Source organism: Heteronotia binoei, chromosome 2 (assembly GCF_032191835.1).
Source record: "Heteronotia binoei isolate CCM8104 ecotype False Entrance Well chromosome 2, APGP_CSIRO_Hbin_v1, whole genome shotgun sequence".
Classification (NCBI taxonomy): Eukaryota; Metazoa; Chordata; class Lepidosauria; order Squamata; family Gekkonidae; genus Heteronotia; species Heteronotia binoei.
In genome coordinates this window covers 17606216-17634037 of record NC_083224.1, presented here as the reverse complement: position 1 = coordinate 17634037, position 27822 = coordinate 17606216, and the positions used below count along the sequence as shown (strand labels likewise).

The 27822-nt window shown below is 44.7% G+C and overlaps 1 protein-coding gene across 1 annotated transcript; it reads right to left on the bottom strand.

The window, feature by feature from the left end:
* Positions 1-1533: 1533 nt before the first annotated feature.
* LOC132567241 (zinc finger protein 446-like) lies at positions 1534-20137 on the bottom strand. The gene is made up of 7 exons (XM_060232929.1): positions 20042-20137; positions 16823-17307; positions 14140-14206; positions 11288-11358; positions 10948-11074; positions 10288-10407; positions 1534-1763 (listed from the first exon to the last, which is right to left on the bottom strand). The coding sequence occupies exons 2-7, from the start codon at positions 17243-17245 to the stop codon at positions 1534-1536; spliced, it is 1038 nt and encodes a 345-aa protein (XP_060088912.1). The 5' UTR covers positions 17246-17307; positions 20042-20137.
* Between the last annotated feature and the right edge of the window lie 7685 nt (positions 20138-27822).

Below are 27822 nucleotides of genomic sequence, written 5' to 3'. Positions count from 1 at the left end.
ATCCTTTGGTGCAAAAGGAGCTGTGATTTGTATCGGAAGTACTTTCCACATTGAATGCATTTACATGCCTTCATTGTGCTGTGCTTTGGAAATTGTATTTTACACTTTTTTCCAGCCAAAAACATAACTCCATCCTTGAAATAGATAAAGGGCTTCTCTGCTGAATGAATTCTGTAGTGTTGAAGAAGGTCTGGTTTCTGTGAGAAACTCTTGCCACAGTCTGAGCAGCTATAAGGTTTCTCTCCTGTATGTGTCCTTAGATGTCTGATGAACTCTGCTCTGCCAGTCACGGCCTTTCCACACTCCAGGCACTGATGGTTCATCTTTCCACTGTGCATTCCAGAATGGACATTAGATTGGGTTTGATCTGAGAAGTTCATTCCACACTCCAGGCACTTGTGTGTTTCCTGCAACATGTGAATTACTTCCTGGAAATTCGCCCCCTGGCAAGGTATGGATTTATCCCTCTTCTTCACTCTGAGCCTGACTTTCTGCCTCTGAGCCCTGCTTTGAATTCTGACGTTTCTTCTCACATCTTCAATTGTTACTTCATCTGGTGATACATGATGCAGTTCCTCATCCTCCTCATTCCTCTGATCACCTCCTGCTGGAATAAAGAGAGAGAGACAAGGAGGTCTGATGTGGTCCTGAAGTTTTATCCACGATCCAAATATTTCAGTGCCTTCCTCCTGCTGCACACTGAAGTGTACAATAATATACACTTTTTAAGTACAGTTAAGCTTTCTGCATCAGAGACACTTGGTTGGGACTCTTACCAATGTTTGTGGCTACTTTTGTACAGAGCCCTTAAATTCAGGGACTGTTCCTCCAGCAGGTTTGTATGAGCTTCTGGAGTGCCAGCGTCTGTTCAAGGGATAAGAACCTTGGGCAGGGAAAAACACTCTAGTGATTTATTTACAGTGAAATTAGCACAACCTGGCCTATCCTTTATTTGTGGGAGGAATGCCTACAAAGCATTGCCACCAATTTGGAAAGGAATTTCACCAATATGGAAGCAACATTCTTCCTGTATCAGAGCACACACACCTCCTTGCTGTGCTGAAATTATATCTAAAGCATGTCTATTTTGGATTACCATTCTAGCCATAGAATCTACTTCTGCTTGAAAATCATACATAGCCAATATTGTTTTATTGAAACTCTGCTCCAGAGTCGCTGAAACATTCACAATTGCCCATTCCAAGTCATTTACCCCATAACCAGGAAAGAGTGCATGCAAAAGAGCCCATCCCCAAGATTTGTGCTCCACTAATGGATTGTAGCTTCACTTTGCTACCTTTAAATGATGCATGAAACTCCCTAAATTGGGAATACCTTGGCTCCCCACCTGTGTGACTTCTTTGATGTGAAGTAAGGGCTGTGTTATGATGGAAGCTGTTTCTGTACTCCAAGCAGTTATGCAATTGCTCTCCTAAGGGAATTAGTGTTTGCGAAATGACATTCATTCTCTGACAGATGGTCTTTGCAAAGGCCACACTTTCGTTTTCCTTTTCCCTGCAGTGGATTCTCTGTTTAAACACAGAGGCCTTTGTTCCTTCTTTTGTTGACTGACCATTCCTCATGGACTGGGGTTTCAGGGAGGACCCCTCTTTGGCAAGGAATGGGCTTATCCCTCCTCTTACCTGCGTGGCTTTCCTCCTGCCTCTGTGGTCCATCTCCAGAGTTTTCGTCAGCATCTTCATTCTTGACTATTTCCAAAGAGAACTTGTGGAATTCCCCAACTGTCTCTTCTGCATCTGCTTCTGGAATAAGGAAATAGTTTCAATCAGCACCCATGCAAGAAGCCAAGCCACCAGTCTGGCATTCCTCACTCCTGGGTCTGCATTTCTTTTATAAGATCTTTCTGCCGAAACTGAGCTGCTGGTCTCACCTTACCCCTGCCAGGACCTCCCGTATTCTGCCCCTCCGTCCTCTCCCCAAATATATTTTAAGGGGGAAGGTGGCAAAGAACGATTCCCCCGCTGCTCCCGTATGACTTGCTGTGCAGCTTTTTTGACTCTCTGCTCTTGATGATAAAATACAAGAAGTTCCCATGAAATCCAGTCCTGCAACTTTTATTTTACTGTATTATTTCTGGTTTTAAATCTGTAGGTTTTTAATTATTATTGATGTTGTGATTTGCCCTGAACCCATCTACGGGAAAAGGCAGAATATAAGCCTACTAACTACATACATACAATACAACTGCACTGAGAGTTTCCTTCTAATTGCGAAGAGAGCCAGGAGGAGCTGGTTTCCAGCCTTCCCCAAATACACCTTTTCTGTGGATCTAACCAGGATATAACTGAGTGAACCCCACAGTGGTTTTCAAAGAGGTGCCATTTGTTGGGGGTGGGGGGAGCAGGTAACAACTGAAGAGACAACCAGTCCTGCAGCGTAGAGCCACCTTTCTCAAGGTCAGGAGCATTCTCTCATTATTCCTGGAGCATTCTCTACACCGTAGCTGGGCCCATTGTCTAATGCGCAACAATTTCTGAATCATCCAGGCATTTCTGCCTTTCCTAGAAGCAGGCCTCAGATTGAGCAGGAGCTCAGCTCCTGAATCTCCAGTGTTGTCCCCCCACCTCCTTGTCTCCTCACCTCCTCCCCAGCTACCTTTCTTGTCTGCAAAGCTATAAATCCCTGGCTTTTTTTTTTTTTAAAACTTTAAATTTTTATTAATTTTTCAATGACAATCAATGTTATCATTATATTTTTAACTAACAAACAAAACTTAAAAACGTAAAAAATAAACATCATCCATATTACATTGGTAAATAAATTTCCTTAAGCTACCTCTAAGTCTTTATAGCGTTGGTTGTCAATGGATGAAACAATATGCAATTTAACTGTTACATAAGGTTTTCAATAAGGTTTTCAATAATATGCAAAGTCAATATATTTCTTTGGAATATATTTCTGAGGCTCTTCTTCTGAATTTATGTATTTAAAGAACGGAAACCATTTTTCAATAAAATTGTTGTTTTTCCTTTGTGTCTCCATTGCCTTTATTTGTATTGCTAATTTATCCAGAGCTGCTACCTCCCAAACTTTTGTCAGCCATTGTTGTGCCGTAGGGGACGCATCCTTTTTCCAAAATTGTGCAATCAGTAGCTTTGCCGCCATTAACAAGAGAGTTATTAATTCCTTTCTCAGTTTCGAGAGTTTCAAAGTAGGCCAATAATTTAAAAGAAAAGATTCAGGTGTAAATGGTATATCATCTGCTGCAATCTTATCAATTATAAGTTTAATTTCTCTCCAAAATTTGTTAATTCCTGGGCACAGCCACCAACAATGAATGAACGACCCTTCCTGCTTGCAATTTTTCCAACATTCTGAAGTTGGTTTTATGTGAGCCAAAAACAGTTTCTTAGGCGTCAAATACCATCTTGCGTACAGTTTATAGTTTTGAAGTTTCAGATTTAAAGAGTATGTGGTGTAGAGTGGGGATTCCCATATAGATTGCCATTGTTCCTGAGAAAAAGCTATGCCACAGTCTTTTTCCCAAGCTTTCTGTTGGTTTGTAATGCCAGACCACTCTTTATCATTAATTAAGTTATATATAGTTGACGTTAGTGTTTTGATTCGCTCTGTGTTCCTTCTCAGCAGGTTTTCAAAGGTTGTTAGCGGCCTGTCAATTAGTTCTGTAATTCTGGGGTTGTGCAGTGTATAATGTATTTGTTGGTATTGAAACCATGGGATTAATATTTTAAATTGGGTCTCCAATTGTGTTTTAGTAAGCATTTGACCATTCTTAATGATATTTTGGAATTGGTATATTCCTGCCTCTCTCCAAACCCTAAAATCCCCAAGTGCACGTCCTGGTTTAAACCACGCTTGCCCCAGAAAGCTTGCCATCGGGGAAGTGGATGGTATTAAGATTTTTTTGTACTTATCCCATATTTTTAATGTCAAGGCCAAGTAAGGGTTATTATGTACAGTAAGGTGTCTGTCTTTAGGAGTGTTCCAAATGGCTTCCCATAGATGGTCATCTGTTAAATATGATGCTTCAATTTTTACCCATGCTTTCGTGCAATCCTTTATTGCATACATTAAGATGTTTTTTAGATTTGCAGCTAAATAATATGATTCAAAATTAGGTAAACTCAACCCCCCCTGTTTTGTTGGTCTCGTCATTAAATTAAAATGAAATCTTGGTTTTTTGTTTGACCACAAGAACTTGGAAATAAAGTTTTGTCTGTTTTTAAAGTCCTTTGTTGAGATATAGCAAGGTAGATTGTAAAATAGAAACAGATATTTAGGAAGAATAAAGGTTTTAATCATATCGATCTTTTCTAACAAAGTCAAGTTTAATTTGTTCCACTGTTCTAGTTGTATTTTGATGGTACTATCCATTGATTTATAGTTGACATCATAAAGGTCTTGCAAATTTAATGGTATTTGAATACCCAGGTGTCTAATAGATTTTTGAACCCACTTAAACGGAAAAGCGTTTAATATGTTTGACTTAGTGTTTTGAGATAAGACTATTGGGTATAACTCAGATTTTGAATAATTTATTTTAAAACCTGATATTTCCCCGAATTTTTGGATATGATGTACCAACGAGGTAATAGATTGTAATGGGTTTGTAACATAAAAAACTGCGTCATCAGCAAATAAACTCAATTTATACTCTTCATTTCCTACTGAGATGCCTGTTATCAGTTTCTCATTACGTACTGCAAAAGCTAGCGGTTCTATAGACAGTGCAAATAATATAGGAGACAGGGGACATCCTTGCCTCGTACCCCTATGCAACTCCAGGTCTACAGATCTATAGTTGTTAATGTAAATTTGAGCCTTCGGCTTTGCATATAAAGTTTTAATAGATGTTAAAAATTTCTGGCCAAATCCCATATATTGTAATAGAGTATTTAAATACGGGACCTCCACCCTGTCAAAGGCTTTCTCTGCGTCGATGGCCAAAAGGACCGATTCTTCTTGTCTTTGTTTCCCCAAATATATTAAGTCTATTGTTTTACGGATATTGTCCGTTAACGTTCTTGTGGGGATAAAACCTGATTGGTCTATGTGTATATAATCTGTAATGATGTTATTCAATCTATTAGCCATCAGCGCAGAGAAGATTTTAAAATCGTTATTCAAAACGGAGATAGGTCTGAATGAGGCTGGATTTTGCTTGTCCTTGCCCGGTTTAGGGATAACTGTAATCCTTGCTTCAGACCAAGTATTAGGCATTTGCCCACTTTGCATGACTGAATTGCAGGTGGAAGCCAGGGGGTCCATCAGTTCTTGTTCAAATGCCTTATAGAATTCTATAGGGATACCGTCCCTGCCCGGGGCTTTATTGTTTTTGATATGTTTGAGGGTTTCAGATAGCTCAAGAGGAGTTATATCATTTTCTAAATATGTCTTATGTTCTGAGGATATTTTAACATTATAGTTTATAGAAGTAAGATATTCCTTAATAGTATTTGGGTCTGGGTTCTTTGACTCGTATAGCTTCTGATAGAATTCTTGAAAAACTTGGATTATTTCACTAGTTTTTGTAACTAGAGATCCCTGTTGATTTCGCATGTTATGAATAATATATGAGGCCTTTTTTTGCGTAGTCCTCTGTTTGAGCAATTTTATTGATTTGGGTGTTTTGGTAAAATATTTTTGTTTGAGTATCAATAAGTTCTTTTGTATTTGGGATGTTTCCATTAGTTCCAGCTTTTTACGTTCCTGTTCTAGCTTCCTAAGCAATTTTTTCCCTCCTTTTTTTGCGTATTGCTGTTCCATGTGTTTAATGTTATTGGTAAGTTCTAATATTAACGATTGCCTTTCCTTTTTATGGTTGGAGGCTATTGCTATTAGCTGCCCTCTAATAACTGCTTTAAATGCGTCCCACAGTGTCCCTTGTGTTACATCCTTGGTGTTGTTAAATTTGAAGTATTCCCGTATTGCTGCTGTAATTTTTTTACAAATCAATTCATCTTGCAGAAGTAATTTATTCAGTTTCCAATTATAACCCTGCTCATCATCATTTTGGGTGGTGAGTGACCCCACAACCCAGGAGTGGTCTGAAATTGTGCGTGGACCTATATCTGCGTCCTGAATTTGATTAGCCATTCTTTTACTCACTAGGAGATAATCAATTCTCGTGTGGATTTGGTGAACATTGGAGTAGTATGTATATTGTCTAGTACCTGGATTTAATGTCCGCCATAAGTCCACCAAATAGAATGTGTCTAATATATCTTGTAAACCTGTTGGCTTCAATATTTTTTTCCCTGTCTTGTATGTCCTATCCAATTTGGGATCCAGTATATAATTTAAATCTGCACCAATTATTATATCTCCCTTCTGGAATTCTGATAGTAGTTGTAGAGTATTCTGCAAAAATTCTTTTTGGTTTACATTTGGGGCGTACAAAGATGCTATTGTTAATGGCTGGCCCTCGATTTCTCCATTAATAAAGATGTAATGACCTCTAGGGTCCACTTTTACTTTTTGGCATTGAAAGGGTACTGATTTAGATATTAAGATTGCTACCCCTCTAGATTTGGATGTACCTGCTGCCATATAACTTTGGTTAAACCAGTTTGAAGACAATAGCTTACCATTTGTATTTTTTAGATGCGTCTCCTGTAGGCACACAATGTTTGCTCTTTCTCTTTGCATCGTGTTGAGTAGCCTCTTACGCTTAACAATATTATTAAGGCCTCTACAATTCCAACTAAGGAGTTTATATGAACGTGTCATCTTTGCAACAGTCTACTAAAAAATATAGATAAAAATATTAGTCACAACAATTTTCAGTAGTGTTTGAACGCCACACCACCTTACAATACAAATCCTAACTTTAAAACACAACTTTCAAACTTAAACTTCCTAACTAGGAAACCTTTTCAGAGACTCCTCCCCTTAGGGAATACAAACTAGAGCAAAGAAAGCTCTTTCACTGCTTTCTTATCTGAAAAGATGCAGAATCCTATCACCTATTACCTATTACCCGGGGGCGATGTTACAAGTTTACTGTGCTTATCCATATATATCCTTGTATATCATAAAGTTCCCTCCTCCCCTCCTATAAAGATCTATGCAGACTGAACTATATTCCTCATCTTAGCATAACATTTTATAGATAGCTTTTATGGCTTATAGCATTTTTCATGTCACATCTATTGCTAACTGTGTCTACTTCCATTCACATCTCATTCATACTCATTTTAGCTAATTCTTCAACACTCATACCCATCCTCACTCAAGCATACCTCTAATTACTTACACTCCCCTCCTAGTCTTCTATGCAATTAAACTTATACAGAGTAATATTTGAGTTACATTCTACTACGCAATCAGTAAAGTTTTAGTACAAAACCTGTCTAATTTACTTGTGTAACACTACCCTCTAGTGGTAGTGAATGATATTACTTCTAATCATGAAACTTTTTAAGTACATTTAAGATGCGTCCAGTATATATTAAAATAGTGTCTTATTTCTTCTTTTCTTCTTATAGTTAAGCCCGTTGTCAAATTATTAATAGTTCAAGTGGTCGTAGGAGTTTGTTCTTCCTCTCCCTCTTCTAGTTCTGGGCAGATGGCTCTTAGGTCTTCCTCGTCCCTTTGGGACAATTTAATACTCAGTTTGTTCATGAGCAGTTTTCCAGTTTTCAAGTCCGATGCTTTCAGTAAAGCTCCTCCTTTATATACAATAATGTCTGATACTGGACTCCAACGAAATCTAATGTTTTCATTGTATAGTTTAGTCGCGAAAAGCTTCAAGCGTCTTCTTTTCTCTAGTGCTTCTGGTGGCAAGTCTAAAAGAAGCAGAACTCTTTGTCCTTCATGGGTCAGTGTGCCTTTCTTTCTAGCTTCCTGGAGTACTCTTGTTCTCATTGTAGGGTTTAAAAACTGGACCATTATATCCCGCGGTTTTCCTGTCCTTGCCATGGCAGCCGGTCCCAGTCTCATAGCCTTGGTAATCTCCGGAACTACGCTGTTTTCCCGACCCAGGACCTCCGTCAACCATTTAGTTATAAAGGGTAAAATACCCAGATTTTCTTCTGACCCCTCTTTGATCCCTCTGACCTTCAAATTGAGGGCTCTCCATCTGTTTTCAAGTGTTATAATTCGTGTGGTAAGCCTTGCTTCATTGACTTTTATTTGTTTCATTTCGGTCTGTAAAGCAAGTGAGGCTTCGGCATTGCGATCCGCCATTTTGGAGGTTATTTCCAAGTCGCTTGCCAGTTCTTCAACTTTTTTATTTATGGGGTCTATCCAGGACTTCATTGACTCCTTAAAGAAAGCATGAATGTCCTCTTTTAATTGCATTAAGTCCTTTTTTGTTATCTGAGTCTCGTCATTATTTAGGTTCTCTAACTCGGAAGGGCTCTGTCTTGCCGCCATAACTGGGGTCGCTTGATTTTCCCGCCCCGGTGAGGAGGTAGGCGAAAAAAATTTCCTTACCGTCTGGGGCGTCCTTTTCTTTGTTGTTTTTGGTGTTTCTGGTGCCTTGGATTTGTTTTTTAATGTTTTTCCCATTTGGAGCTGCTTTCCCCGTCCGCGGTTTTACAGGAGGGCCGGGATTTCGGAGGGAAGGCTTGGAGCAGTACTAAAGTGCGTCCACCATGTTCGGCGACGCTCCGCCCCTCCAATCCCTGGCTTTTTAAAGACTGGTAGTGAGGGAGGGTGGGGGGCCAGGCAGCCACCAGGAGTATAGCCACACCCCAGCAGCCCTCATTAAGACCAGAAGAAGGCCGAGCTGCCCCTTCCCTTCCACTGTCGTTGAGAGTTGCAAAGAGTGTGGCATGTGAAATGTTATGATAATGGGATATGATAATGAGCTCCTGCACCTCTTTTTCTACAAAATGGCCCCTGCCTAGACGCACCAAGTCAGCCTGTCTCTCTGGAAAGGAGTGCATCTTATTGTTAATATTGTGGAAGACAATGACAGTTTCTAAGCACACGCTGGGAAAGTGAAAGTAACTGATCTGCCAGGTAGATCATCTAAGTGACAGGAGGCGGCTGCTTGCCAGATTGCATCAGCCTGGGCAATGTCAGCATGACTCAGCGGCAAGCTGATTGGTCACCTGGGTGGATGAATTGTATAAATGTACAGAGACACTTTACTATGTGTGGGTTATGTATGGTGGTGTTGCAGCGGAGCATTCTGTCGGTTTGGAGAGTGGAGGTGTAAATAAATTGTATATAGTAGTTTTACCACTGCTTTGTGCAAGCCTTCATTCTTTGCGTCACTAAAGACCACCCTCACTAAGCACTGGCACATCAACACTTATTGCCAGCAAGAGATAGCCAAAAAAACCTGGCTTATGGGGCCTCAAGGTCATTGACTTGTTCCAGTAGAGTAAGAGACTCTGATAGCCCATCCCAGAGGAACACAAAGTGACAAAAAGTCCAGATAAGGCCAGAGAAGAGTCTGTCCTCTTCCATCTTCCCAAAACACCTGTAACATGCAAGGAACACACACCGGACATAAAGGTGTACAATGCCTATTCAGCATGACCTGGGTGATGTAATCTAAACATGGAGACGCTAGTTTGTCAGCATAGGGGTGTCATGGCGTCAGCCAGCCTTGAAGAAAACCGGGCATCAGAGTGCACTAATTAGACAGGTATACTTGGCTTTTCTGTGTCTGTGTCTGTCTGGTTTTTGTGGCAGACACTTTCCTGCCTCAAGAGGGTGGGAGGAACTTTGAGAAGGAGTTGGTTGCTTGCCTCTTGGGGAGACGAGGTTGTTGTGGCGCTTCTGTTGTGGCTCAACCAACTGTGCTTCAACTGAGAACTTGTCTCTCTGTTTACTGGGCTATTGAATCTCTTCAGAAGCACACGATTCCACTCTCTTCGGGTGAGGACTGATCCATCTCATGACAACAGAGGTTGTTGTGGTTCGACTTGGGTTAACTGGTGGGACTACTTGCCATAGGACACCCCTGCAAGGTAGAACAGCTCCCAAGGAAGCATTCAAACCCTGCAACTAACAAGAAGGCCTGAAGGCATCCATGTGAAGAATGAAGGAAAGGGCTGGTGTGCCTTTGGCCTCATCTAGCAGGGCTGGTCTTATCTAATCTCCCATTCCTTGGAATATTTAGTATTTAAGGCTAGTGCAGCCACTCAACAGCCACAAGTGAGCTCAGCCCCTGAAGGAGCTTCTGAGCCTCCCGATTCCAGGCCCCCGAAGGCCCCTCCCCTCTCTCTCCCCCTCTCACTCTTCAGGCTTGGGAATTCTACCCAACCAAGTGTTGCTTAGAAGTGAAGAGGAAAGGTCCCATGGGGATTCTTTCCCCATTCCCTTGATATAACTGTAAAGGATACTCACTTGCTACCAGTTGATTGGGGAAGGAAACAGTCTCTTCAGATCTTCCGGAAAAACTCTGCAGCAATTTTTCAGATGCAAGGCCTCGGTCTGTCTCCAGCGTAGGATCTCTTATATTCTTGGCTTCTTAGACAGACAGAGAAAGGGTGGGGGGATGGATCATTTTTATATGGGGAAGGAAAGAAATCCAAGAAAGAGGAAAATTTCTTTTGGAAGGACCAAACCATGGTCTGGATCAAAGCCCACAAGGCTAACCATTCTAAGGGAGATGGATCTTTTCCAGATTACAGTCAGAGTGGATGGCCAAAATCCCATCTGGGGAAGGGGATGTGGTAAAGGCTGACAACTGCGAAATCAGGATCTGGCTGCTTCCAGAGTCTTTCTGAGGCTGTCTAATTCCCGCCTTGGACTCGGGCCACGACACCCTTTCTGGCTTGGGTGACGGCCTCAGAACTAGCCTCAGCTGCCCCTGGATCAGTGGGGTAGCTTGTATCGATCTACCTGGCTCTGCTGAACATCACTTTCATGGCCACCCCAACTTCTCAAGGCACCTAGTGGTGGCCAATTACACTGCACTGGCCTCACAAAAAGTTATTGCTGTTGATTCGTGCATCATCCCAATGGCGGCGATTCACACCTTTAGCACCCACAAGAGATCCTTACCCAGAAAAGCCACACTCCCATAGTTCTCCAGCATGACTTCACTATAGAGGGCTTTTTGGCCCGGATCTAGCAGGCCCCACTCCGCCATGGTGAAATACACGGCCACCTCCTCAAAGGAAACTGGAGACTGAAAGAAGAAGCAGATCCCCTCATCACAGATCATGCTGGGCAGAGACTTGACATTTCCAACAGGGGGAGTTTGTGAGGGTGCAGGATGCAGAGCTCAGTATGCGTAAAGGCTGGGCTGTTCAGAGCCTCTCTTCCTAAGACTGCAGGAACAAAAGCTTCCTTGAGAAAGATTACTAACTATCTTCTGTTCATCCTCCCCCCATACACACACCTGGACCAGAGGTCGAGGAAGCATTTCCACTTCTCTGCCTAGAATAGGGCTCGATAATGTCTCTACACCGCCTGCAAGGGAGACAAAATGGGAAGGAAGAATTTTAGCCTCCGATTCCTATTTTGTTTGCTTGTCTCAGTTTTCCTTACGCGTCCCAGTTCCCAGACTCGTGAAACCTTGTCTTCTTTACACTCAAGAACGTGGTTTTTTAATTTTTATTTATTTATTTTATTTATATTCCACCCCCTCCCCACTGAAGGCAAGCTCAGGGCGGCTCACAGGTTGGGGTCAAACAATGACCGAACAAGATAAAACAGCGATAAAAACAATTATTAATACATCAACATCCATAGGTTGCTAGTGCAATAGTTCTTACAAACAGTTAAGATTTCGATGGTAGCAATATAACTAGACAGTCGGTATTAGATGTTCCAAAGGGACCCCAGATCACCATCGCGTGGTAAGAAATCCAGAGTGATGTTTAAGTTTCTGGTTTATGGGCTTGATCCTTTGCTGTAGAAGTTACCATTATGTGAAAGCATGGTGGAAGAGTGCCATTTTACAGCCCCTGCAGAACTGTGGAAACTCTCGCAGGACCCTAACCTCCTCCGGCAACTCATTCCACCAGCTAGGGGCAGCAACGGAAAAGGCCCTGGCTCTAGTTGACGGAAGCCTAACTTCCCTGACGCTGGGAACTGTCAACAGGTTTTGAGACCCGGACCGAAGTGCTTGCTGGGGCATATATGGGGAAAGGCAGTCCCTAAGGTATGTAGGACCCTGGCCATGTAGGGCTTTAAAGATTAAAACCAGCACCTTGAAGCGAATCCGGTACATTATTGGTAGACAATGCAGTGCTTTCAGCACAGGCTGAATGTGTTCCCGTAAAGGAACTCCCATTAACAGCCTGGCAGCTGTTTGTAAGAACATTTAGGAAACTTTGGGAGAGGTGGAAGAGAAGTCTCAGGTACCCACAAACTTTGGGGGGTTATAACTGCTGCAAACACAATTCAGACTTCTGTGAGGCTTGAAATGTGCCCTGTGAGCCCTGGAGCTCCAATGGCTTCAGTATCCCTGCTAGATCAGACCAAAAGCCCAGGCATGACATTCTCCCACCTCCTGGGCCTTCTTACCCATCCTGTAATCTGGACTGCCAGGAGGAAAGCAGGTGACCAGAAACCATGTGACATGACATATAGCTATCACAACCAGTCCTAAACCCATGTGATTTTAGCACATCAGATAAAACTCTAGGGTGTTGCCAATGTGTTTCCAGAGAGTCTGCTGATAGTCTGACTTAACATTCAGGTATTTGGCCGGAGGAGACATGAAAATGACTCCATGTCCAGCCCATCCTCCACCTGCAAACCTCACAGGGGGGCCAGGCACCCCTAATCCAGAATCCTCTTTCTGAGTGTTGCCACCCAGATGCCCCTGAAAAGTCTTTAAACTGGGACACAGAGTCCAAATTACTGGCCTCTGACAGTGGGGTTTCCTAGATTTGCTGCCCCAGAACGGGGTGTGGGTGTGTCTAAAGTACTGTCAAGTCACAGCTGACTTATGGTGACCCCCGTTTTTCAAGGCAAGAGACATTCAGAGGTGGTTTCCCATTGCCTGCCCTCTGCATAGCAACCCTGAACTTCTTTGGTCTCCCAATCCTAACACTAACCAGGGCTGACCATTCTTAGCTTCTGAGATCTGATGACCTTGGGTAGTCTGGGCCATGCTGGTCAGGCTAACAGCTACACCCAGATTTGTCTTCCTTTTCTTTTTTTGAGCCACCTTGAGTCTTTCTAATGGAAGGAAGGATATGCATATTTCCATTAATATTACAAATGGCATTGCTCTCCATTAATCGGTATGTTTCCCCTTAAAGTAGGCTTCCTAATCCCCAGGTCCCAGCGGGGAATCCCCCGGTTTTACAGACTTCCCCCCGCCCCCAGCCAGCTGGCCAGCAGGGGAAGCCCCTCCCCCACAGCCACCATGTACCTCTAGATCTCCGGCAGGACCTGCAAACAGGTCCGGTTTTAAAATGTGTGTGTTCCTTTAAATTGGAGCAGGAAGTACTTCATGGGGAAGGGTTAGCAACAGCAGCCCCTCCGTTTGTTTTGCTTTCGTTTTAGACAAGTGAGTGTGTGTGTAAAAGAGAGCAGCGTAGCCCCTGTACTTTCCAGACCTCGTCATGGAGGCACCAGAGACAGTTAAGCGTGTGTGTGAGTGAGAGAGAGAAAGTGGGGGGAGGGGAGGGAACTCTATTACTCCCTATGGAGACTTATTCTCATAGGAAATAATGGAGAATTGATCTGCGGGTATCTGGGGCTCTGGGGGGGGCTGTTTGTTGAGGTAGAGGCACCAAATTTGCAGCATAGCATCCAGTATCTCTCCCCAAAACACCTGCCAAGTTTCAAAAAGATTGGACCAGGGGGTCCAATTCTATAAGCTCCAAAAGAAGGTGCCCCTATCCTTCATTATTTCCTATGGAGGGAAGGCATTTAAAAGATGTGCGGTCCCTTTAAATGTGATGGCCAGAACTCCCTTGAAGTTCAATTATGCTTGTCGCACCCTTCCTCCTGGCTCTGCCCACAATATCTCCTGGCTCCACTCCCAAAGTCCCCAGATATTTCTTGAATTGGACTTGGCAACCCTACCTTAAAGTGGAGTGGCCATCATGACATCCTATGGCACCATTTTCCAGAACTCCATCCTACATAGTCTGCAGAAGTATTACCCTTTTCTCCTGTCCTGAACTTTCTACCAAACAACTTCACTGTATTCCCAGATGCCATCTGGGCGGGAGGCCCCCTTACCACTGGACAGGGCATCTTGGGCACACTCCTGGGCCTGCGCCCTCTGACCTTCCTCTGACGGAGCTCCTTCTGCCTCAGAGAACTCTGCTTCCACCTTCACGGATCCTCCCCATATCTGTAACAAGAGCAAGGGAGAGGGGTAAGAGAAGGACTGGAACAGGCTGAAGAAATGGATCCGGACCCTCTCCCAGATTCCCCATCCCTGACTCCACCACCAGAGCTGCTTTAACCACAAGGGCACGAACTTCTTCACAGCTGAGTGAATCATCTAGAGGTAAAAATATCTAAGAATTGATATGGACAATATACTGAAACATTATTTATTTATTAGTTCAATTTTTACTCACTCCAAGGCAGGCTCAAGGCAGCTTGAAAGAGCCGAACCGGCACAGTTCACCATAAACTAATTAAAAACAATATAAAACAGTAAAAACATCATAAAGTGCTATATGTGCAATGGCGAGATATAGAAGTCCATGATCTTCATATACAGGCAGGATAAATAAGAGGTGAAATATGAGAAGAACCTTTTGAACAAGAAGGTAGAGTTTCAGAAAGCAAAACTGCACTGAGAAGAATTGGGAGAAAGAAACCATTAAGAGGAGATGGGATATATCAATAGAGCTATTTCAAGCCATAGATAGATAGATAGACAGACAGACAGACGATAGATAGATAGATAGATAGATAGATAGATAGATAGATAGATAGATAGATAGATAGATAGATAGATAGATAGATAGATAGATAGACAGTCATTGTTCTCAACAAAAAGAGAACAATGAAATGAGGTGCTCTTCCACAAAACATACCAACACATCAAACACACATATTCATATTCATACCATTTAAATACATCTAAAACCATTTAAACCATTAAAACCATTTAAATACATCTAAAACAGATAAACATTCATAAAACCATTAAAACTATTTAAATATATCTAAAACATAATCCTTCATAACCCTGCATTTAGCCTAACCACAGCACTTGGATAGAAACTGTCCTTAAATCTGTTTGTCCTAGCCTTCAACACTCTATATCGTCTACCTGACGGTAAGATCTCAAGAAAAGGAGTCCATCAAAGTCTTAACAGGCATATGCTAACAAAGATGGAAACAGAACAAGGGCCCACAGACTGGAAACACTCATTTTACATTCCAGTAATGGAGACATCAAAGTTTGTAGGAACTATCGGACCATTGCATTAATTCCTCATGCAAGTAAAGTGATGCTCGACATTTCACAACAAGGAGGAGTGTTGTCACATATTGAAAGAGAAATGCCGGATATTCCGTTCCAGGTGGATTCACAATAGGAAGTGGCAATTGAGATCAGACTGCAGATTTACGTTGGTTAATGGAGAATAGGAGAGAATTTCAGAAGAAAACCAGCTTGTGAATCATGGCTTACATCAAAGCTTTTGACTGTAGGGATACAAAAAAAAAGCAATGTTTGGTTTTAAAAGAAATGGGTGTGCTGCAACATCTGATTGTTTTTGATGCACAACCTGTACTCTGGGTAAGAGGCCATTAGCAGGACAGAAAGTGGAGAAACATAATGGCTTCCCATTGGCAAGGTTGCCAGACTAGGATGTATTCTATCTCCCTGTCTCTTCCATCTTTAGGCAGAACATATCATAAGGAAAGATGGATTAGACTTAGATGAAGGTGATGTGAAAACTGGCTGAAGGAACATTAACAGTCTGAGATACGCAGATGACACATTAGAGGCAGAACACAGTGAAGACTAGAAATAATTACTCATGAAGGCTAAATAATTACTCATGAAGAGTTAGCCATAGCTCTTGAAGAGGTGTCCTTGAAAGGGGCTGCTTCTAGGAGAACTGTCTCCGCCCCACCCACCTCACAGGGTGTCTGTTGTGGGGAAGGAAGATATAGGAGATTGTAAGCCACTCTGAGTCTCTGATTCAGAGAGAAGGGCGGGGTATAAATCTGCAGTTATTCTTCTTCTAAAGCCGAACGTGCCAAAGGAAGATGACAGCTGAATATCAGGAAGACAAAAGTAATGACTAGTGTGGAATTGCGGAAATTTAAGGTTGATGATGAAGAACCTGGAAATATTCAAGATTTTCTGTTCCTTGTGTCCATCGTCAATCAAAAGGGAGACTGCAAATAAGAAATCAGGAGACTGAGACTCAGAAGGATAACCATGAAGAAGCCAGAAAAGATTCTTAAGTGTAATGGCGTGTCCCTGGTGACCAAGATCAAGTTAATTTGAGCCACAGTATTCCCCATTATTATATGCGTGTGAGAGAGAGATGGACAAGGAAAAAAGTTGACTGTCTGTGCTGATGAAGGAGAGTTTACAGTTTCTATAGATTCCAAGACTGCCAAAAAAGATAAATGAGTGGGTTCTAGATCAAATCAAGACTCAACTCTTCCTGGAAGTTAAAATGACTCAAATGTGGCTAGTGGATTCTGGTGATATTACAATAAGGCAGACGTCACTGGAAAAGACAATAATACTGAGAAAAGTGGAAGGCAGAAGGAAAAGAGGAAGATAAATGCATCATGGATTGACTCAATCAAGGAAGCCACAAGGGCCCGCAGTCTGCAAGATCTGAGCAAGGCTGTTAATGAGAAGACCTTCCTAGGATTGCTATAAGTTGGAAGTGACTGGGTGGCAGTTCACACACACACAGAAATATCTGGCAGGAAGCCTTAGGATAAACTCATTACTTGAGTGGAGTGACTGAAAGCCCCTCACCTGCTGTGCCTGCCTCTTCTCCTCTGCCTGACTCAGGAGGAAACCTTCAGCCAGGGCCACTGCCTGGGAACTGCTCTCTGGCCCGCATCCTCTCACCCAGCCCTGCACTTCCTGCGGCAGGATGGCCAGGAACTGCTCCAGGATCACCAGGTCCACCATCTCCTTCTTGGTGCGCCTCTCTGGCTCCAGCCAGTCCTTACAAAGTCCGTGGAGCCGGCTGCAAACCTCTCGGGGCCCATCAGCCTCCTGGTAACAGAACTGCCGGAAGCATCGGCTGCGTTCATCTGCGGTCACAGGGTCTTGAACCAAGATTTCTGGCATGGCTCTTTCCCAGAATGCAGCCCCACTCCCTGCTTGGAAGGGATGGGGACATTTTTTTGAAATCTTGCCAGTTCCAAGCCCTTCGGGGTCCTTCTCTTTCATCTCCTTCCTTTTTCTCTTGGGTTGCTGCTTCTGACTCTGGAAAGACACTCTCGTTCACTTGGCTGTGAAAAGGGTGAGGGAAAGATATCAAAAAGGCAGGAAGAAAAGAAAACAGAGTTCCATCACTGACCCTGGTGAAGAATCACCTAAGGATAACCCCAGTGGATCAGAAGGAGCATCCCTGTAGTTTGTTGATGCGGATTTATGTCACATATTCCATACCAAGCTTTTAAAGATATGCCTGTTTGGTCCTTCAGGCAACCAAACCACCAGTATCTACTTTTTAAAAAAATCTGTTGTGGATGTTATGAGCTTGGCTTCTGATTTCTGGGGCTCAGTCTGTCTAGTGGGTACATCTCAAGGTAAACTGGAGCCAGGACAAAGTGATTGGAAAGGGCTTAACCATTAGAGTCCACCACTCCTTAACTACTACCCCAGAGAGAGCCAGTTTGGTGTAGTGGTTAAGTGTGCAGACTCTTATCTGGGAGAACCAGGTTTGATTTCCCACTCTTCCACTTGCACCTGCTGGAATGGCCTTAGGTTAGCCAATCTTGAGGGACGGTGGCTCAGTGGTAGAGCATCTGCTTGGGAAGCAGAAAGTCCCAGATTCAATCCCCGGCATCTCCAAAAAAGGGCCCAGGCAAATAGGTGTGAAAAACCTCAGCTTGAGACCCTGGAGAGCCGCTGCCAGTCTGAGAAGACAATACTGACTTGGATGGACCAAAGGTCTGATTCAGTATAAGGCAGCTTCATATGTTCAAGAGACTTTTTTAGGGGAGGGAGGGTGGCTCAGTGGTAGAGCATCTGCTTGGGCAGCAGAAGGTCCCAGGTTCAATCCCTGGCATCTCCAAAAAAGGGTCCAGGCAAATAGGTGTGAAAAACCTCAGCTTGAGACCCTGGAGAGCCGCTGCCAGTCTGAGAAGACAATACTGACTTTGATGGACCGAGGGTCTGATTCAGTATAAGACAGCTTCATATGTTCATAGCTCTGTCAGAGGTTGTCCTTGAAAGGGCAGCTGCTGTGAGAACCCTCTCAGCCCCACCCACCTCACAGGGTTGTAAGCCACTCTGAGTCTCTGATTCAGGGAGAAGGGCGGGATATAAATCTACAATTTTTCTTCTTCTTCTTCTTCTTCTTCTACCTCAAGCTGGTGTAGGAGGCCAGGAAAGTGCCCACTCCCCTGGCGTTCCCCAAACTATATAAAACTTAATCATTCAAGAGGGCTTCTTTACCAAAGCAATAGGAGAGCACTGTACAGATGGCTTCACAGAGTTATTTGGGTGAATTATCGGGGACTAGAGTCTATATATCTGTGCATAGTTTGCTGTAAGTTGCATCCTGTTGTGTAATTTTACATTTCTTTGGTCACATTAATATTTATGCTTTCCTTCAGTGCTGTTTTTCAGATTCCTGCAACCCAAATTCTATTTCATAGTTTATTGAAAGTACCATTCCATTGATTGCACTGAGTCCAATTAATGTCAGACTGTAATTAATGTAGGCTCAGGTGGGTAGCTGTGTTGGTCCTAGGCCCAGCACATGGGTTTCTGTCGCCCGAGGCAGAAACCCAACACACGCCCCCTCCATTAGAGTTTTCAAGCGCACAAAGCGTGCACGGCATGATGACATCACCAAGAGATGATGTCATCACACAGGTGCTCAGCCTGTCCCCTCCGCAGCTAGAGAGGTGCTAGAGAGGGAAAGTCCCCTCTTTTTTTTGGCTTTAAGGGATGGGGGAGCTCCCTGACCCCTTAAAGCCAAGAAAAAACACTGGCTAGTTTCCCTCTGCAGGGCTGACCGAGTTCAGCAGGGCAGTAGAGGGAAAGCCCCGTTTTTTCTTGGCTTTAAGGGGTGCGGGGAATTCCTCTGACTCCTTAAAGCCAAGAAAAAAACCCGGTTTCCCTCTGTACCGCTTGCCAAATTTGGCAGGCCCTGCAGACAGGAAGCGATGAGGCTCCAGACAGTGCAAGTGGGGAGGAGGCACCCCCCCCCCCGGGTGCTGGCGCCCTAGGCATTTGTCTAGTTTGCCTACTCCCACGTGTCGGCCTTGGTTGGTCTGAAGCAGCAGAACAAAGTCCAGTGGCACCTTTAAGCCCCAAAAAGTTTTATCCAGGTGAGCTTTTGTGTGGAAACACGGCTACCCACCTGAATCTATCTTCTGGAAGGCCCCACATTAAGCTGCATGGAATGGAACTCTATCAGCCTTGCAAAGAAACTAGCACAGTAGTTTCTTTCTTACAAAATGTTTCTTTCTTACAAAATGGTAGTTCCTTTCTTACAAAATGTAAAACCTTGGACGATACTCAGGAAGTGTGTTTGCACGCAAAAGCTAATACTTTGAATAAAACTTAGTTGGTCTAAAAGGTGCCAATGGACTTAAACTTTGTAAAAAATATATATATATATATAAACAAGTTTGCATCCTGCTTGCTCTCCCCGGAATGGGACTGCAGGTGACTTTTAAGAAATAAAACACACCCGATAAAACACGACAAGAGAGACAAGAAACTGAAAAAATAAAAAGCAATGAGCAATCTCTCCCTCCTGGTCCCGGAGAGACTCCTTCCATTCTGCGAGCAGGGCAGGATGCAGGGATGGGGCTGGCCTGGGGACGCCCCCCGCCTGGCGGTCCCGATCCCCCCCCCCCCGAGTAAGAGCCGCCTTGCAAGCCCTGCAGACCCCCCACCCACCCCGGGGGCTGCGAAGGGGAGACCCCGCCAGAGAACAGCAATCGGTGTCTCCAAAGGAAAGACGCAGCCTCTGCATTGGCGTCTTCCCAGGCTGCAAGGACTTACTGGGTGGGGGAAAGGGGACATTCCCGGGCTCTTCCCAGCTTCTGCGCCTCTGGACGCCTCCCTGTTCTCTTCCTCCCCCCACTTCTTTTAACGGCCTCTCTAGCCAACAACTCGGCTTTTTTAACCCTTTCATGGCTACAGAGCGCCTCCAAAAAGCTTCCTGCCCTCTGCGTCCGCCTAGTAAGAAGGGCTGGGAAGCTCCATGTGCGCAGGGGAGCCGAAGGGAAGAAGCTGCGGCCCTTCAAGGGCCTCTCTCGGAGGCCGCCTCCTCTTTTCCAAGCGCTATGTCTTAGGATCTTGACCTAACAAACCCGCTCTCGCTCCCTTCTTCGTTTTTAAACTTTTTGGGTAACATCTCTCCTGACAAAGCATTTCAGCGAGCTCAAAAACTCACACACTGGAGAGCCAGTTTGGTGTAGTGGTGAAGTGTGCCGACTCTTATCTGGGAGAACCGGGTTTGATTCCCCACTCCTCCACTTCCAGCTGCTGGAATGGCCTTGGGTCAACCGTAGCTCTTGCAGAGTTGTCCTTGAAAGAGCAGCTGCTGTGAGAGCCCTCGCAGCCCCACCCACCTCACAGGGTGTCTGTTGTGGGGGGGGGGGGATATATAGGAGATTCTGAGCCTCTCTGATTCAGAGAGAAGGGCGGGGTATAAATCTGCAGCCTTCTTCTTGAGGACCAGTGTTCCCTCTGAGCTGAGTTAGCCTGAGCTAGCTCACAGATTTTTAGCCTCCAGCTCACACCTTTTTGTCTTAGATGACCCTCCAGCACAATAATTTATCTTATGCAGTAGCTCACAACTTTAATGCCAGTAGCTCACAAAGTAGAATTTTTGCTCGCAAGATTCTGCAGCTTAGAGGGAGCATTGTTGAGGACTCTGCCTCCTATTCCACCTGTCAGGCTCTGGACTCTGAGGTGAGGGCGGGAAGGGGCGGGGGAGATGCCACCAAGGACAACAGGGTTTTGGAGGCTACTTTTGCAGGACTGGTTCCCGAGATCAGAGAGCAGCATGTTAACAAGGACTCTGCTGTGGGAGGGTGTTAAAGGGGATGGGGGGAGGGCGCAAGGCAAACAGGAGACTCATCTAGCTTCTGACCTTCTCAGGCACTGAGTGGACAATCTTTCCTGCTTTTTCCTGCAGGGTTCCAGCCGGTGGCAGAGCAGCACTGTAGCCAAATAGGTCTTTAGCATCACAAGTACCTAGGCCAAGGGTGTCAAGCATGTGGCCCGGGGACTGAATCAGGCCCCCAGAGGACTCCTATCAGGCCCCCAAGCAACTGGCTGTCCTCTGCTTGCTTCTCTCTGCATAACAGCTTGCTTTGCAAAGCTTGCTCACTTGCACAGGTACTACAGAGCAAAGCCTGTTTTCTCCATTGGCCTGTTTTCTCCATTTCTCCTCGCTTAGGGAGGAAGTGGGGAGGGAGCGCTTGCTTTGCACAACAGAGCTACTGAGCTAAGTCTCTCTTCCTTCTATTGGCTGAGGCTCCACCCCATCCCCTGAGGAAGGAAGGAAAGTTTCCTTTGCCCAGTTCCCTGGATTCCATGGGAGAAATACAAAGAAAGCACTTTGTAGATTGAGTGCTGATGCTTCAACCATGCTTTAAAGTTTTGGGGTTTTTTAAATCTTTAATTATATGTCTGTGTCCTTTATAAAGTTTATATTTCTGCTACGTAATTTTAATAAGTACAAAGATAGCCCATCCCAACAAGGTCTCATTAATGTCAGATCCTGCCCTCATAACAAATGAATCTGACACCCCTGACCTAGGCTGTTATAAAGTCCATCTGCAAAGGGCAGTAGGAAGAGCCAACAGATTGAGAAAGGCAGAAGCAGCAGCAGTGTTTCTAAAGATTTCAGTATTTCCATCTATCAGTTCAAATACACACATTCTCAGCCAAGCATGCCTTTGTCCATGATGCATTCCATTTGCAAGATCTCTTTAAGGGGGAGGGAAGAGAGAGAAGACAAACTACTTTCCTAGAGTTTGAAATAATACATGTGGCTGAAAGTACCTCTTTTCAGTTTTTTGTTGTTGTTCAGTCGCACAGTCGAGTCCGACTGTTTGCGACCCCATAGACAAAGTCACGCCAGGCTCTCCTGTCTTCCACTATCCTCCGAAGTCTGCTCAAATTAGTGTTTGTTACATCAGTAACGCTGTCCAGCCATCCCCTCTTTTGCCGTCCCCTTCTTCTTTTGCCTTTTGTCTTTCCTAGCATCAGGATCTTCTCCAGGGAGTGCTCCCTTCTCATTTGGTGGCCAAAGTATTTGAGCTTCAGCTTCAGCATCTGACCTTCCAGGAAACAGTCTGGGTTGATTTCCCTTAGGACTGACTGATTTGATCTTGCAGTCCAAGGGACTCTCAAGATTCTTCTTTAAAACACATCTACATGTGTAAATATATATCTACACTATCAGCAAACCAACCTGGTGCAGAGTATCAAGTAACACTGGATGTGAGTTAACACCATCAAAAGTTGCTTTGTAATGACACACATCCCATATTGCATCTCTATATACAAGAGCTAGAATACGATGCATGCACACTGCTGCATAACATTACCATAGCTACAGAGGAGAAGGATAATACAGTCACACCCACAACAGACATAGTATTTTTCTTAAGAGGAAAGGAAAGAAATCCCTATGAAGAAAGGTAAAAACGCTTGGGGCTCTTTAGCTTGGAGAAACGTCGACTGCGGGGTGACATGATAGAGGTTTACAAGATAACGCATGGGATGATGAAGAAGAAGAAGATATTGGATTTATATCCCGCCCTCCACTCCAAAGAGTCTCAGAGCGGCTCACAATCTCCTTTATCTTCCTCCCCCACAACAGATACCCTGTGAGGTGGGTGGGGCTGGAGAGGGCTCTCACAGCAGCTGCCCTTTCAAGGACAACCTCTGCCAGAGCTATGGCTGACCCAAGGCCATTCCAGCAGGTGCAAGTGGAGGAGTGGGGAATCAAATCCTGTTCTCCCAGATAAGAGTCTGCACACTTAACCACTACACCAAACTGGCTCTCCAGGATGGAGAAAGTAGAGAAAGAAGTCCTTTTCTCCCTTTCTCACAATACGAGAACTCGTGGGCATTCGATGAAATTGCTGAGCAGTCAGGTTAAAACGGATAAAAGGAAGTACTTCTTCACCCAAAGGGTGATTAACATGTGGAATTCACTGCCACAGGAGGTGGTGGCGGCTACAAGCATAGACAGCTTCAAGAGGGGGTTAGATAAAAATATGGAGCAGAGGTCCATCAGTGGCTATTAGCCACAGTGTGTGTATGTGTGTGTGTGTGTGTATATATAATTTTTTTGGCCACTGTGTGACACAGAGTGTTGAACTGGATGGGCCATTGGCCTGATCCAACATGGCTTCTCTTATGTTCTTCTGTGACACAGAGTGTTGAACTGGATGGGCCATTGGCCTGATCCAACATGGCTTCTCTTATGTTCTTCTGTGACACAGAGTGTTGAACTGGATGGGCCATTGGCCTGATCCAACATGGCTTCTCTTATGTTCTTATGTGACACAGAGTGTTGAACTGGATGGGCCATTGGCCTGATCCAACATGGCTTCTCTTATGTTCTTCTGTGACACAGAGTGTTGGACTGGATGGGCCATTGGCCTGATCCAACATGGCTTCTCTTATGTTCTTATGTGACACAGAGTGTTGGACTGGATGGGCCATTGGCCTGATCCAACAGGGCTTCTCTTATGTTCTTCTGTGACACAGAGTGTTGAACTGGTTGGGCCATTGGCCTGATCCAACATGGCTTCTCTTATGTTCTGACTTCACATCGAGGTGTTCGGCCAGAGAAGATATGAAAAGGAGACCATGTCCACCCTCAAACCCCTGTTCCACCCTTAAGCCTCAGAGGAGCCCTAGGCCATGGTCTGGCATCCCTAATCTAGTATCCTTTTTCTGTGGACCGCTGGATGCCCTTGAAAAGTGATCGAGCAGGGATCCAGGATGCAGATTACTAGCCTCTGGCAATGGGTTTTCTGAGATATCCTGCCCCAGAACAGGGTGTGTGTGAGAGAGAGTAAAGTGCTGTCAACTCACAGCTGACTCATCACTGTAAGCTATCACTCCAGTTATTCAACTCAAGAACCATTCAGAGGTGGTATGCCATTGCCCGCCTCTGCTTAGCAACCCTGCATTTCTTTGGTGGTCTCCCAATCCAAAAATTAACCAGGGCTGACCATTCTTAGCTTCTGAGATCTGATGACACTGGGCTAGTCTGAGCAATTCAGGACAGGAGAACATGGAGGTTCCATTTATTCACCTGGCTAATAACTGCACCCGGACTTGTCTTCCTTTCCTTTTTAAAGCCACTTTGAGTCTTTCTAACGGAAGGAAGCCGAGATATGCATGTTTCAATGTAAATGAGAATGGAATTGCTCTCTATGAATCTGTATACTCCCCCTTAAAGTGGAATGGCTATTACGACATCCTATGGAAGTATTTCCCAGATCTCTATTCTACATATTCTGCAGAAGTATTTCCCTTTTCTCCTGTCTGGAACCCTCTGCCAATAACTTCACTATGTGCCCCAATCCCATCTGGGCAGGGGGCCCCCTTACCACTTGATGGGGCATCTTGGGCATGCTCCTGGGCCTGCACCACCTGACCTTCCTCTGACAGAGCTCCTTCCTCCTCAGAGAAGCTTCCTTCCACCATCACGGGTCCCCCCCCCACATCTGGAACAACAGCAAGGGAGAGGGGCAAGAGAAGGAACAGAACAGGCTGAAGAGATGGATCCGGACCCTCTCTCAGACTCCTCATCCTTGACTCCACCACCAGAGCTGATTTAACCCCAGGGGCAAGAACTAAGGTTGGGTTTTCTTCATAGCTGAGTGAATGATATAGAGGTAGAAATATCTAAGAAAAGATGAAAACAATATATTGAAGCATTATAAAGAAGTGATGAAAGGAGGACAGAGTCCTTTCAAGAAGAATCTTTTGGAAAAAATGAAGAGTTTTATAAAGTAATGCTGCACTGAGAGCAACTGGAAGAAACATATTCCCAGAAGTAGATGGGAAATCGGTAGAGGTATTCTAAGTCCACAGTAAAGGAGTCCTACAAGATCTTAACAAGAACATGCTAACAGAGATGAAAAACAAAACAACGGCCCAAAAACTTTAGATTATGCTCAAGGACCGTTGTCGTATATTGAAAGAGAAATGTCAGATGTTCCAGTTGATTCCCCACTCCTCCACTTGCACCTGCTAGCATGGCCTTGGGTCAGCCATAGCTGTGGCAGAGGTTGTCCTTGAAAGGGCAGCTGCTGTGAGAGCCCTCTCAGCCCCACCCACCTCACAGGGTGTCTGTTGTGGGGGAGGGAGATAAAGGAGATTGTGAGCCGCTCTGAGACTGAAGTGGAGGGCGGAATATAAATCCAATGTCTTCTTCTTCTTATCGGCAAGGGTGCCAGACTAGGATGTATGTTATCTCTCCGTCTCTTCGATCTATATGCAGAACATATCATATGGAAAGCTGGATTAGATTTAGATGAAGGTGGAGTGAAAATATGGGAAGGAGCGTTAACAGTCTGAGATATGCAGATGACACCACATTACTGGCAGAAACTAGCAAAGACTTGAAATAATTACTCGTGAAGGTTAAAGTGCTAAAGGAAGACGACAGCTGAAGATCAGGAAGACAAAAGTAATGACTAGCATAGTCTAAAGGTGTGTCCCTGGTTATCAAGACCAAGTTAATTTGAGCCATAGTATTCCCCATTAGTATGTGTGTGAGAAGGTTGGACAAGGAAGAAAGCTAAGAGAGAAAGTTGATTGTCCTGCAACTTCTTCAAACGGTGAATAAACTCTCTGATTTGACAACTGTAGATGTCATCATTGGTGGAGATTGTGCGGTACTTGACAAAGGGTCTGCCAGCAGTGGGTGACATCAAGGGAGAGGCGGGAGCGAGGGCTAGTGAAGAGGTGGACATTTCAAATCTTTATCCTGGAGTCAGATGACCTTTACACAGGAAAGCACTGGCAAGGCACAGGGAAACTTTTGGGGAAACCAGGATCAGGAAGTCATGGGGGGGGGGGATGAACAGGGTTGGCCCTAGATTATCTGGCACCCTAGACAAGGCGAACTTCTGCCCCCCCCCCAGACTGATAAAATCACCAAGTCACATGGGGATGCCCATTTTGGCGGCCCCAGAAGCCCGGCGCCCTACATGTTTAAGAACATAAGAGAAGCCATGTTGGATCAGGCCAATGGCCCATCCAGTCCAACACTCTGTGTCACACAGTGGCCAAAAAACCCAAGTGCCATTAGGAGGTCCACCAGTGGGGCCAGGACACTAGAAGTCCTCCCACTGTGCCCCCACCACCCAAGCACCAAGAATATAGAACATCACTGCCCTAGGCATAAGAACATAAGAGAAGCCATGTTGGATCAGGCCAATGACCCATCCAGTCCAATACTCTGTGTCACACAGTGGCCAAAAAACCCAAGTGCCATCAGGAGGTCCACCAATGGGGCTAGAAGCCCTCCCACTGTGCCCTCCCCCCAAACACCAAGAATACAGAGCATCACTGCCCCAGACAGAGAGCTCCAACAATACACTGTGGCTAATAGCCACTGGTGGACCTCTGCTCCATATGCTTCAAGGGGGGGCTGGATAAGCATATGGAGCAGAGGTCCATTAGTGGTTATTAGCCACAGCATATTGTTTGAAGTAATGGTTAAGTGCGTGGTCTCTTATCTGGGAGAACTGGGTTTGATTCCCCACTCCTCCACTTGGAGCTACTGGAATGACCTTGGGTCAGCCATAGCTTTTGCAGCGTTGTCCTTGAAAGACAAGGAGAGCTCTCTCAACCCCACCTACCCACAGGGAGTTTGCTATGAAGGAGGAAGGTAAAGGAGAGGTAAAGAAGATGGTTCGTACGTTGCCTAGAACTGTAGTGGCCAGCAGTCTAGTTTTCAAATGCCTGGTGGAAGAGTGCCATCTTACAGACCCTGCAGAACTGTATGAGCTCTCACAGGGCTCTGACCTCTTCCAGCAACTCATTCCACCAGTGTGGGGCCACTACAGAGAAGGCTCTGGCTCTAGTTGTCGTGAGCCTGGCCTCCTTAGGGCCGGGAATTGTAAGTAGATTTTGCAAACCAGTCCGAAGTTCTCCGGGGAGCATGTGGGGAAAGGCAGTCCCTCAGGTATGCAGGCCCCTGGCCATATAGGGCCTTAAAGGTGAGAACCAACACCTTGAAACGAACCCGGTATGCTATTGGCAACCAGTCTATCCCACTCTCTCCACAAGCGTAGTCAGAAGTCATTGGGGACTGGCAGTTTTAAAATGCAAACTGGGTATGAGTCTGCAAAGTGTAAAAGTATATATATTAGAGTGAGTGGTTAGTAATCTGGAGTGCACAATATGAATTTGCATTACATGCAGCCTTTCTATTTATTCTTGTTATGTATATATATATTTTAATGAATTACGATGGCATGACACAGCTGTTGACAATTAGTTCCATTTAGATTATGAGAGTCTCAGCGATCTGAAGATGCCAGCCTTGTTGCAAGACTCGGTGGGAGTTTCTGACTGTATGAAGCTATAAACTGCATTTACCTTGCTCACTTGTATAGAATTGCTTTGTAGAGTGTTGTTATTTATTGACATTCCCAAAATAACATGCCTGATGAAGCCCTGTGGGGAAACGGCTTGGTTTTGCCGGCTATCCCACGCGCTTCTTTTTTCCGGATGACTAGATTGAATTTGCAAGACCCTAGACGTGCAAGAGGAAAAGAAATTACTTCTCACCT

What these genes read in the sequence shown, in the direction of transcription:
- LOC132567241 (XM_060232929.1), bottom strand. Translation starts at nt 17,245, where the DNA reads ATGAAAGAGAAGGACCCCGAAGGGCTTGGAACTGGCAAGATTTCAAAA. An exon ending in TTCCTCGACCTCTGGTCCAG is followed by an intron (nt 11,075 to 11,287) that starts GTGTGTGTATGG and finishes TTCTTCTTTCAG; the next exon opens with TCTCCAGTTTCCTTTGAGGA. An exon ending in CCCCAATCAACTGGTAGCAA is followed by an intron (nt 1,764 to 10,287) that starts GTGAGTATCCTT and finishes TCCTTATTCCAG; the next exon opens with AAGCAGATGCAGAAGAGACA.